General features: G+C 37.1%; 1 protein-coding gene across 1 annotated transcript in view; it reads right to left on the reverse strand.

The window, feature by feature from the left end:
- Positions 1–13,081, reverse strand: part of med24 (mediator complex subunit 24) — a 69,974-nt gene that overhangs the window by 9,233 nt on the left and 47,660 nt on the right. The window contains exons 21-24 of the mRNA XM_048560765.2: positions 12,295–12,476; positions 10,487–10,580; positions 3,857–3,956; positions 1,103–1,183 (exon numbers count right to left, since the gene is read on the reverse strand). Coding sequence (XP_048416722.1) covers positions 1,103–1,183; positions 3,857–3,956; positions 10,487–10,580; positions 12,295–12,476 — 457 coding nt within the window. The remainder of the gene's footprint in view (positions 1–1,102; positions 1,184–3,856; positions 3,957–10,486; positions 10,581–12,294; positions 12,477–13,081) is intronic.

Consider the following 13,081-nt stretch of genomic DNA (forward strand, 5'->3'; position numbering starts at 1 on the left):
ATAAAATCCAAGTACGAATCTGAGCTGTCACTTCTCTGCATTTGTAAATATTAAAGATCTTGTGGCACTACTGGAAAAAAAGATGCTCAGAGACTTCCCCAACTCTTGAGACCAACATCTTCTTGTCAACCAAGATCATAGAATAATTTATTTGTTGTGGTCTGTGGGGTCTTGCTGTGTAAAAAAATTGGCTGTAACATGAGCCAAAATAACAACACTGCAAAAGTATTTCATGGCTTCTATAGTGCTTTGGAAGATCTTGAGGGTGTTCCTTCAATAAATCACAAAATGGCACAAAATGCCTTAAATTATTACTTAGCTTTCTCTAAACAAACATGCAGTAAATGAAAATGAGATTTAAGCCGATGTCACAAACGGAATACGGACATGCAGATTGAGCAATAACCACTGAACCAGCTTGTTGCAGTTTGAGTTTATGGAAACGCTATTACTCTTACACAAACAGGCAAGAGGAAGATGCTTCTTCCTCATAATTTCCACCATCTGGAAGCTGTCACCAAATACATGATATAAATCTTCCTACTGTCTCAATGGTTGCTCAACTTCCTTTTTTTTGTAAGTGAAGTCCTTCCCCTTATGTAGCTTAGGTAACTCGTAGGAGAGACTACTTCAGTACTGAAAAACGCCTGATGTAAGTTTCCAAGAAAACCCCAGTTGAAAACTCAAATTAGCAGCCAATAAATGTGTTTAGCAATTACATGACAAGGGGCCAGTAGCAATAATTCACTGGAAATTTCATGTGGAAAACTAATAAAATAGAAGATAGCACAATAGTCAGCTTACACAGAAAGTACTATCAAACCTGTTTTTCTTTAAACAAAACTGACATTTTTGGACATCCTAAAGCACTTTACAAAGAATGAATGTTTCTGCTTAGCTGCTCATGTACACTGGCCTTGGTCAATGTTACATGTTGCACAAGAAAAATGTAATTCATAGAATGTATCTTAGATTGAGGGAAAAAAACGTTGCACACAATTAACTTTTAGGGAAAATAATGAATACAACATAGCTGTTAAGTGGCCAGATGCCAGCATAACAACATGACCCAGACTGATTTTAGTAGCCATCCATCACTTACCCAACACCCTGTTCAAAGGGTCTCTCATGTTGATGTTGTGAAGCTGAGAGGCTGACAATGAGCTGCTCATTGTACGATCACCTAAAAGATAAAATACTTAATATAAACTAAACAAAAATTGAGTTAAGTAGCAACACAGAAGTGAAAAATCAAAACGCAAACATCATTTCTAGTTTTCGTAAAATGTAAAAGGTTGTATTAGAAATGTTGGATTTCAAAAACAATACATAATCTTTTAAAATATGCTGCAAAGCTTGATCATAACTATACCCATGGGATATAAAATGTCAACTCATATCATTATTAGTCACTGTTTCAAATTCTGTAGAAAAATGAAATCTTTCATTGGCTTTTAAAACACCAAAAAATAACTTTTGCTTTGCTCTAAAATATTTGGATTGAATACAATTGGCATATTGGGAGTAAGTAAACTATTTTCATGATTATTTGTTGCCAGATGCAAAAATCCCAGCTGATGGTAATGCTAGACAAAGCACATCCCAAAGTGAAATTAGGCTTCATAGGCTGTAGGATTTATTTTTACTTTGTTTGCTGTAGTGGTCAGTCATTGAACATATTCACAGGAGGCTGCCATTGTACTTTTAACAAAAGAACAAAGTTTATTACACACAAATGGGGAAAATAAAATTCTATTTTACACCATACAAAAACTAGTTGAAATGATCTTATTATATCTTGATCTTATAGACAGTCAAACCTCACTGAAAGCACACCTTGTCACCACTTTAAAGTTCTGGTTTAATTGACATGGTTGCAAATAGTTTTGGCAATTAGCTTTCTTCCTACTAACATCTACCAGACATGGGCTCCTCATACACTTTGCTTCCAGAAACTTTTCTGCTTTGGTATCTTCTAAACCTCTCAGGGCTTTATCCCAGCCTTGATGTTTTTGGACATTGCTAACCTCACAGCACTTTTCCACTCTGATTGAAACAGCATGACCTTTTAGGATAGATGGAGGAGAGTAAGCAAAATGGATCACTGTCGGTTAGGCACAACGAGATGAATGCAGTGCCACAGGGATCAGGGCTTGGTCCTCAATTATTTTCAATTTATCACAAGTACTTGGGTGATGGGACCAAATGCATTTTTGCTAAATTTGCTGATGAAACAAATTTAGATAAGGTAGTAATTAGTGAAGAGTACATAAGAAGTCTACAAAGGAATGTAAATAGCTTAAGGAGTAGGCAATAAACTGGCAGATGCGAGTTTCATGTTAGAAAATGCGAAGTATTCACTGTAGCAGGAAGAACAGAACTGCAGCATATCATTTAAATGGTCAGAGATTGCAGAACTCAGAGACATAGAAGGATTTGGGCATCCTGGTAACGGTTAAAACAACTGCTTAAGAAGATAAATAGCCACTTGTCATTTATTGCAAGGGAATGTTTTCTACAGTAGTACAAGACATTGATGCAACTACATCTGGAATATTGTGTACTATATTGATCTCCTAATTAAGAAAGGATACAAAAGTATCAGAAAGGCATCAGAGAAAATTCAGTTGACCGATTCCCAGGAATAGGGAGTGCTATCTTATGAGGGAAGTTTGAACATGTTGGGCTTTTGTTCATCGAAGTTTGGAAGAATGAGAGGTGACCTAATGGAAACATGTAAGATCCTGAGAGGCTTGATAGGGCGAATGCTGAAAGGGTGTTTCTTCTTAACTGAAGAACTAGAACTAGAGAATGCAGTTTAAGAAGTGAGTTTTCCATTTAAGACAAAATGTGAAGTATGTTTTCTCCCAAAGGATCTTTAGCCTGTGGAATTCCCTACCTCAGAGGCCGAATGTTGTTTACGCAGAGGCAGACACACTCTTGATGAGAAAAGGGAGTCAGAAGATGTCTGGAGAGTCAGAATGTGGAATTGGGACCACAAATCAGATTAGCCATGATTTTACTGAATGATTTTGGAGGGCTGAAGAACTGTGTTGTGGAGCAGGGCTGACCAAGTGAACGGTGAAGCAGGGCTGATGGACGGTATTGCTTAATGACACTACCAGAAAAGTATGCTGTTGCCTTTGTTTTTCACTTTTAATGACCTGCTTTGCACCTTTACCCAATCTGTGAATGTGGAATTAAAACACAACACTGTGTTGGAGGTCCTGACTTTGGCGTTTCCCATAGCTTTTGGAGCCGGCCCCTACTATCCTAAACAAATACTCAACCCAGTGTGTGGGCTCTGCATTGCCTAAATAGAAACAGTGGGTGTGTTGATGATATAAATCTGTGCTTCACTATATATAGTGATAAACCTTCAACTATTAGATACCCAACTAAACAGAAATAACAAGCAAACAAACAATTTGTCTGCACACGGCTGGAAATGTTCTCTAGAGCCTTGTGCACTCTCAGGTTAATAGTTTATTACCATGGCCATCAGCAACATATAAATTAGACATGCATAGGCACAATTACAAAGAGTAGAGTCAATTAAACTTGAATTACACATACAAGTGCCTTCCCTTCATTACTACACTTTTATGCTGTAAAATCACTGTTCCATTTCAACTTGTGGGATACCCTGAGCAGGATATGTCACATGTAGTTTATCTCTGTAGTTAAATTTTTATTTTTTCTGATATTACTTGTTATGTATTGGCCTTTGAATTCTATAGATGACACCTTTTTCTATATGGTTAAGTTGTAACACAATATAAGAACACCTAACCAAGTTGCTAATAAAATCCACTGCTCTTTGGACTGTGCAGTGATTTCCATCAAGAATACCTACCAGGACTGGACAGAATATTTGGATCCTCTTCATTTGAGCTCAACAGTCGTAACAACTTTGATGGCTGGCTGTCATCCAGCGGGAAGAGGTTGATGTAATCCTGTTGAAACAGCAGCCCACCATATATAGATATATTTTGTAAGTAAACGAGACACAATTAGTGCAATGCTTATCATTTCACCACGATCTGCCCAAATAAGTACAAGATAAATTTTGGTTCAGATCTTGTGGTAGACTGGGAAATTTTAAAATAGCTCTTTCTATTACATATTAGACATAACTTCTAACTGAACATTGCAAATGCAGAAATTGTTATTAAACAGCAAGTATTACATATTTTTTGTGCCTCTGCAGTGTTCTTCATGGACTCTCAATAGTATTCTGGGATATTGGTCAATTGGTGTCAGCTATCCTCGACTATTAGACTTGATTTACATATAGCCATTTCTCATTTGGAAGAACAAAAAATCATGGTGATTAAGTGGCACATGCGATTACGAAACCTATGATTTTCCTCCAACATAAATTTGGGAGTAATGAAATGATTTATTTGTTTCTTTTACAATTAAATTGAAGTGAAAGGGACAAAGAGTGGTGGGCATGGAGGATGGAAATTTTGGACCAGTTACTGGACAATAATTTAATTCTGACATGTGGTGGATGCTCCACAAATGAATATACTTAACGCTGGCATAGACAGATTATTGGTCTGTCAAGAAATCAAGGGCTATGTAGGCTTCTTGTATTTCTTATGTTTCTACAAGGTTATTATTATTAATAAAGCACATCTTTGGGCCAGAGCACACATTAGGCAGCAGCAAGGTGTTCCTCAAAAGTTCAGTTGATGGAACTGTGGTGGAAATTGGTTGAAGATTATTCTACACCTGGGCTTGTTGAAAGAACAGAAAGATTCCTCATTTGAACAATAATTAAATTCATTCTTCCGCTTTTAAACAAATTATTGTAAAATTGAACTGTTCTAAAAAATCAGGGAGGATGCAAGAGAGATTTATGAAAATGGTGCTAAGTATAGGGAGTAATTTAATTGAAAAATTTCAAGAGAAGGGAAGATTAAGGAAGATTTGATGGAGGTCAATACCAAAAAGGGTTTATAATGAATCAGTAGGGAAACTATTTCTCCCGACAAAAAAGTCAATAAGCAGAGGAGGGACAGGTTTGAGAAATCTGGCAAAATAACCTGATAGGCAAAAGTTATTCGGTTTGTTACAAAATAGATTCTGATAATCTGGAATGTAGGGCCTGAAAAGATGGTGAAAGCCAAATCGAAAGGAAATTAGACTGTTATTTGTTACAAGAGTTTCAGGAAGGAGTGACAGAATTGGCAGGGCAGAATCTTCCTCAGCCAGCAGATGTGAAGGTGGGACTGAAAGGCCAATTACACATAACAGCAGCAAATCATTGCTCGAACATATATCATCCCCCCAGATGACCTCCTTGAAGGTGAGTCAAAGGCTAGTGGTGGGGAAAGTAGCCCTATTTGACTACTTACACATCTATTGGAGGAAGATCAAGGAGTCTACCAAAATCCTCCCAGTTGTCCAGCACGTTCTGCCAAACCCAAAGTCTACCTGACACTGACCAAGTCTTTGACACTGTATGGGTGTATTGGCGGGGGGGGGAGACACACTTTTCATTTTCAGCCTCCACCTGAGATGCAGTTATTTGTAGGCTACAGTGACATCCTTTCCACATGTTGTGGTCTGACAAATGCGGCACAATTTGTTTTAATGTGGGAAGTAGCACTTTAAACGGCTTGCCAAGATTGGTCACACTAATGGGAGCCCTGCTACAGAAAAAACTCCTGCTTCTGTCTGTAAGGTTCCCTCCATTCCAAGGCTGCAGGCCCTCCGACTGAACCTCCCGCCTCACAAGCTAACTGTTTTTCTTAATTAGACTGCAGACATAGAGGTGACCAATTAGGAGTTGCCTTTCAGAGGACTGCTGGTCAATGTGAGATCAGTAGCTAGAAACTATCCTGTCCCATGTTTATTCTTTAGCAGTATAGAGTTCTATATAAATTTGAGTGCAATGAAATGACTTTTCCATTGCTTTCTTAATTAAACTTAAGTGAAACGGACAAATGTTGGTGGGCATGGAGAATGGAAATTTTGAACTAATTCCTGGACAGCAGAACTGGCCATTCAGCCCTGAGTCTATTTGGCATGAACAGCTGAATGCCATTTTTTACTCTGTGTGCAATTCCAATGATTCTAGATTTCAATCAAGATCCACAACCAAAATTTTCTTTTTCCTAAAGTGCAAACTTGGATCTAAATCTTTTTCATTCCATCACTTTCACTTCAACCACTTTGCCTTGCTGCTCACTGATCTCAATCTCAGCTGTTGTGGGCAGAAACAATCCAAGTAGACAGTCCTCTGCCTAGACAATGCACGCCAACTGTTAAATTGCAAAGACATTTTGTGGCCCATAAATATTCTCTTAGCCTGTGTCCAAAGTGTGTGAAATCAGGGATTACTAAGTAGCTATCAGTATAAGAACCTTACTTGAATGTGCTGAGGGCACCAGTAACAGCCACACTGCCGTGCACCTAAGATCAGCCATTTCTAAGTGCATGAGCGCTTGCGATTTGAAGTTTGTATGGTACAACGCTACACCATATAGTACATTTACCCAATGAACCATTTTTGCCACTTAGTCTTTCATTTCTTATTTTTATTTAAATTCCAAATCCTCTTAAACTTTCACTCTATTTGCAAGCAATCACTTTTTTCTGTGTGGATTTTCTCCATTCATCTTATAAGTCCATGATATTTTTAAGGGAACTTTGTATCTTACTAGTTTCACTTTCAAATTTGGAAAACATAATTGTGGTTAATTGTTGAGAGGAAGAAGGAAATGGATATACCAATATTATTCAATAATTGATTTTCTTTTCTTCCCCTAAAGTTACTTTCAATATAATCAAAGTTAATTCTCATGGGAAACTGTGTGTATGAAATGAAGGTTAGAAAACAGATTGTCGAGTAATGGCAGACACATTGTAATCCAGAAGTCTGTTAGCAAATGATATCAGATTTTGTAATTTATAAGCCTGAAGACAAAATGAACCTGTTTTGCACTGTTTCCAAATATTCTTTTGCAATTGTTTTCACGTAATCAAAAAGTTGGCTCTAGGACAATTGAAACTTTCAAGACTAAAAGAGTTTTGTGAGGATAGGTTCTTGTTTTGGGAAACAGAACAAAGGCAAAAATATAGACTGGAGGTACAAAGCAGTTACATCTAATCAAATGGCACAGTAGACATGAGTGGCCGAATGGCCTATGCCTGTTCCAAAGTCCCTGGGAAAAGAAAATCCATAGAAATAGTCATTTACAGCACAGAAAGAGGCCATTAGATTAACTTAATCCAGGCCAGCTCCTTGTGGAGCATTGCAGACAGTCCCACAACCACGCATGATCCCTGTGACCTTGAGGATTTACTCCCTTCAATTGCTCATCCAAATTCCTTTTGAAATCACTGCCTGCTTTTATTTCCATCACTTTTGTGGGCAGCAAGTTCCAGACGATTATCACTCATGGCATAAAGAAGTTCTTTCTCGTGCTCCCTGCTGCCTAAAACCTTAAATTTGCACTGCATACTTTTTAAACTATCATCTAATGGAAACAGTTCTCTCTTGTCCATCTTATTAAACTTGTTGCAATCTTGTACAACTCTATCAAATCTCATTTGCTCCTAGTAGAGCAATTTCATCATTATAACCTAGCTTTATGATTAAAATCTCCCATCCCTGGAACAATTCTGGTAAATCTGCTCAGCAACTCTAAATTTGCACTTTTTATAGAACCTTTTATGATCTCAGTACATTTCAAATTACTTCATAATTAAATAGTTTTACATTCAATCACAGTTGTAATGTAGAAAACACCAAAGACAATCTATATAGTAATGGTTCTGAAAAGCAACAGTAAGATGATGAGATCAGAATTTTTTAAAGAAGTGTTATTGACCCAAGGATAAATATTGGCCTGGAAACTGGAACTTGCTGTTCTTCTTCAAATAATAAAATGGTTTCTTTTAGAAGTATATTCTAGCTATGAGGTTTTTTTTGAACAAACATAAAGATTTGCAAAGGAAAAATGAATTTTAATTGCAAAGCTAAAAGGCCTTTGCTTCTGATGTATACAAATTCAAATATTTTGTACTTTTTGTTTGTACTTTTCACAGTTAGTGAAAAAAATTATCATTCACTGGCTGATTGTAACTCTGCTTATTTACCCCTGATACCTCAGTTACTGTCAGCTCTGACTAACTTGAGTTTGGAGATTATCAAGTTTCTTTTCTCTGTTGCGAAGTGGAGTGAACGCTTGCAATCCAGTCTGTACCAGCAGCAACCTAATCCATCATACTCCAATAATTTGGCAATAAAACTGATCATATCTGAGAGGTCCAAAGATGGATTTTATTGTCATCTGACTTACCCATTTCCAATGTCATAAAAGATCTGAAGTCAGGAATCAGAATAATCTTTTACACTTGGATTGTCTTTAGCAAGGTCAGCATGCCTTGCCTGTCCCTAAGTGCACTTGAGAAGGTACATTAATAGGGCATTAGAGGCAGTGACGAACATCTTTTGTTAACCTCACCATAACAAGAGAAAAGTGCTGAACAAATCACTGGAACTTTGTTCACAGGGCAAACCACAACGGAGTGGCACAGGCCTTTTCCCTCTTGCCCTCCACAATCTCCATCTATTGTTTTTAGCAGTTGTATGTGGAAATAGAAAGCAAATTGGAGACAACTTCCATCATGGCTTCGTTTATCCCCATGGTTTTAAACGCTCATCAATGGACACAGGGAATGGTTGTGCGGAAGCTCAGTTCCTGAAAGTATGTGCAGGCCACATACTCTCTCCACAAGTTGAGACCTCCACATTCCACAAATGTGTAATGCACAAGACAACTAAATGAGCTATATATCTAAATGAATCACCTACACATAACAAAAACAAACTAGAAGATATATTGAAAACACCTCACACACATTTACAGATACGAAGGGACATGTAGTAAAGCATATATAAACAAAGGAAACAAGGCTGCTGTCACAAAATCATTTATTATAAACTCTTATAACAAGAGACTTATGCAAAGTTACGAGGTCTAGTAACCATCGAGGGACCCAATCATCCCAGTCAAAAGTGTGTGTCCATAAACTTCTCTAATATAATCTAACAGATTTAAAAAGGTTTTCATATATTCTGATGAAAGCTGTATAGATTTTAAAATAGAGACATTTGGCTGGTGTTTACTTTTGTTAACGAATTTTCTCTTTAAATAGAACAATATCAGAGAGTCATTTCAGAACAGTGATCTAAATCCATTTGTCAGAGAGCAGGGGGGCGCAAATCCCTAAGATTTGAATGGAAAGGTCTTTATACTGCTGGCTTTACAACAGACAGGGAAGACATTTAAACCTATTAGCATTGTTTTCATTTTAGAAGAATCTAGGATTGAGAACGTTGTTTTAAAGATTTCAGTTCAGAGTACACCAGAGTTGAGTTTAGAAGCAATTTTAGTTTCCTTCCTCAAAGAAGCTCACAATAGTTCAGAGGACCAGTTATCTCAGTAAAAGAATTTAGTTTGTGAAACTTCATAACCCAGGTGATTTGGGATATAAATCTGGAGGTTATTAGAAATGAGGAAGTTCAGGCCCTTAGATTTGTGAAAAGTTTACCTTGGCAAACTTGGAAAGGACTGTTTAATTGTCCGCACAGTCAATGACAATGAAACTGTAAGGCATCAGTACCCAATACAGTTCAGATAGAGCTGTAAATTTTCATTTGGATCTGATTTTCTCGTAGATGGGATCTTTACATATCTAAAACTAGGAAGCTCGAATGCTGCATATTTCATTTAGGCCGTGAAGCCCATCTCCAGTCTCACACAAGCATGTCCACTGACAGACACTAGTGCCCCTGTCTTAATCCTCTGAATGTGGTCAGTAAACGGGACAAGGCCCTATGGGCAAAACTCTCAGGGCTGTATTTCAGTTCACTAATATTAATAAACAGAACTGCCAAGAAAAATCAACTTTGATATAAGTTACATCATGTATAATTTAAGTCTGTGCATATCCAAGCTATTGATATGTAAGCTGTAGTGTGTGGATCATAAATTCCAGCAGTTCTGACTAAGAGGAATAAATGAAATACTGAAACCACGAGTAATCTTTTGTTTAATTCCCGAGCTACTTCTGAGTAAAATGCTGCAGCTGATTCATGTCACTTTGCATTCCACTTAGTGGAAATGAAGTGTTTTATCTTCATTAGCCAACACCAAATGCCTCAGTTATAGTATAAAAGACAAAAGAAAAAAATCTTTAGAAATAATGTTTGGAGTAAGCACTCCTCATATATACAGTAGCAAAATTATAAACATTTTCTGTCTGCATTACAATTTAGAAATCCAAACATCCTTTGTTAGCTCCGAGACAGCAGTAGTAGGGTTCTCAACAAGAAAAAATGTTAATTAGTTCGAAAAGAGATAAATATTTTTACCATCTGTCGCATTAACAGCATCAATATGCAAAATAGTATTAATTACTAGGAAATAAATAACTATACAGATAATTAGACAGATATTCTCACCTCAATATCCTCTCGGTGTCTTTTCCTCTGTTTAGCTGTGGCCTGACCCTTGTTATGTGAGGAATGAGCACTCAGAGCACACCAGACTGACAGCCTGCATTTAACACAGAAAATAGGTTAAATCAATGGAACTCCTGCTCTCCTAATAAACATCAAATTAACAAATTAAATAAAATAGTATGGGATGTTCACTGAAAGATGGTTGTGACTTTAATTTTTTTTTCATGGCAACACTGACAAGGCCAGCATTTGTCCTTGAAATGAGTGACGTGCCTAGTCACAATTAGGACATACCAGGTATGAATGGCAGATTTTGTTTCCTAGTGAACAAAATGCTTATTGATGGTAATGTTGTGGACATTATTACCAGGTTTAACTTTCAATTCTAGACATTATTAATTAAGTTTAAATCCTACCATTCATGGTTGTTTTTGAACCCAATACCTCAGAACTGTAGGCTGGGCCTCTGGACCACTAATGCACTGACAGTCACACCATATACCATCTCCCCTTTCAACATTTTGATTGTTCTGTTGGAGGAAGTTTTGGCCATCCTTATTCGCAGGGTTTGAAACTAAAATGTTCAAATAATGGCGAGGAAGAATCTCTGTTCATTAAAAATTTATATGAGACTCAGTTTACAGATAGTTCAAAGGATTGCAACGCCACTGGACAAATCTTCAAGAGAATGTCAACTTGCTTTACTCTGTAGTCAGGTCAGGGCCTCATTCTCTCCGGTCACATTTTTCTATGTGCAGCAGTTACTGATTAACCTTTTTTTTAAAAGTTCAATTCAATTCAATTTCACTCTACTGTCCATATAGACATTCACTTCAGGAACAAGTTTCACTCAAATGTTAAAAACAAATGAATGACACCAATAAATGAAAGATAATTACCCTATCAGAGAAGTCTAACTTTCATTAGGATGGTTCAAGAACATTCCAATTCATTAAAATAGTCAGTTGTCCACTGGCTTTATCCTCTGGTAACTGGAGTCCATTATCTAATTTTAAGAAGCACTGCAGTTGCTGAGATTTGGGAATTAGCGCAGCAGCAAGTATATAAATTATCTGTTTTATTAGATTTAGGCATATAGAGAAACTTTATTTAGGAACAATTTTGCAATATGTAGCTTGTTCTTGCATGGTCTTAAAGCTTTAAAAGATGCTTACTGTGTATTAACATCATATGCCAAGCAGAATCCATAAATTCATTTTGCAATTTAAAATTAAACACAACAACAGAAGCTTCTCTAATAGAAGCTTGGTAGTATGATTTCACAGATGAAACAAATACTTTAGGCAAAGGGAATATTTGAATTAAACTGAATTAACTTTATTTATTTTGTAAAGTTTATGTGCAGATTCTAGCCAAGGTTCAGTGGCCAGTTCTCTAGTATCTTAAATACATAACCAATGTTCACTACCCACATTAAAAATACTTAACATTTACCAATATCCATGGTATTGTGCATTGGTAAAAGTCTGACATCTTAAGAGAAAAAGGATGATAAAGTGACAAATAAAACATTGTCAATTTACTTCTGCCTGGTGCTGACATATCTATTAATCCCTGAAACAGCTATTTTCATTTACTGAACAAATTGATCCCAGTTATAATGAAGCTAAGTTAGTAAAAATGCATAGACATGTAGATTATTTCTTCTTCCAAGGAGTGACACAACAGATGTTTAAGTTTTGTATAATGGCTCCATGGGTTTTCTCATCAAAGTGAAAAATTGCATGGCTAATATAAAATGGTTATGTTCTAGTAACTTGAACCGTTAAGGAAAATAACAAATTTACTTGGCGAGGGCTTGTCCAGGTGGGTCCATGAGCATCTGCCACTTCAAGGAGTTGGTCAGGAGTCCAGGCAGGATATGGCCCAACAGGCTTAAGGTGATCTGTTGCATGTCCAAGCAAAACACACTATGAAGGAGCTCAACAGCTTTGTAACAGTGCTCCCTCCTTGTCTCCTTCAATAGCTCCTAAAGGACAACAAAATACATGAATCAAACAACTTGCTGGTGATGCTGAGCTAATTCCTTTCATGTGCAAGTCAGAGGTATAGGCAATATGTTAGGTTAAATGTAGTGAATGCAGTCGACTACAAGCCATAATTGAATAGACTGAAATTTATTTCATTAACCTATTACAAGTTAGTACATGAAGAGACGGTTGGTATTACAAAGCAGGGTCATGGAATGCTAACACATGAATGATCAAGGTCAGAAATCACACGACACCAGGTTCACGTCCAACAGGATTATTTGAAAACACAAGCCTTCACAGCCTCAGCCCTTCTTCAGGTTTAAGGGCTGAGGCTCCGAAAGCTTGTGTTTTCAAATAATCCTGCTGGACAATAATCGGGTGTTGTGTGATTTCTGACCTTGTCCACCCCAGTCCAACACCAACACCTCCAAACATGAATGATCACCTGAAATTTCCATTCCTTCATCGATACTCATTTAAAATCCTGAAATTCCCTCTAAACAGCACTGCGGGCATATCTACAACATATAGCTTGCAGTCGGTTACAAGGATGGCTCACTCTCTCAAGGCAATTTGTGATTGTTAATAATTGCTGACCTTG

This window comes from Stegostoma tigrinum, chromosome 31, assembly GCF_030684315.1.
Source record: "Stegostoma tigrinum isolate sSteTig4 chromosome 31, sSteTig4.hap1, whole genome shotgun sequence".
Taxonomy (NCBI): Eukaryota; Metazoa; Chordata; class Chondrichthyes; order Orectolobiformes; family Stegostomatidae; genus Stegostoma; species Stegostoma tigrinum.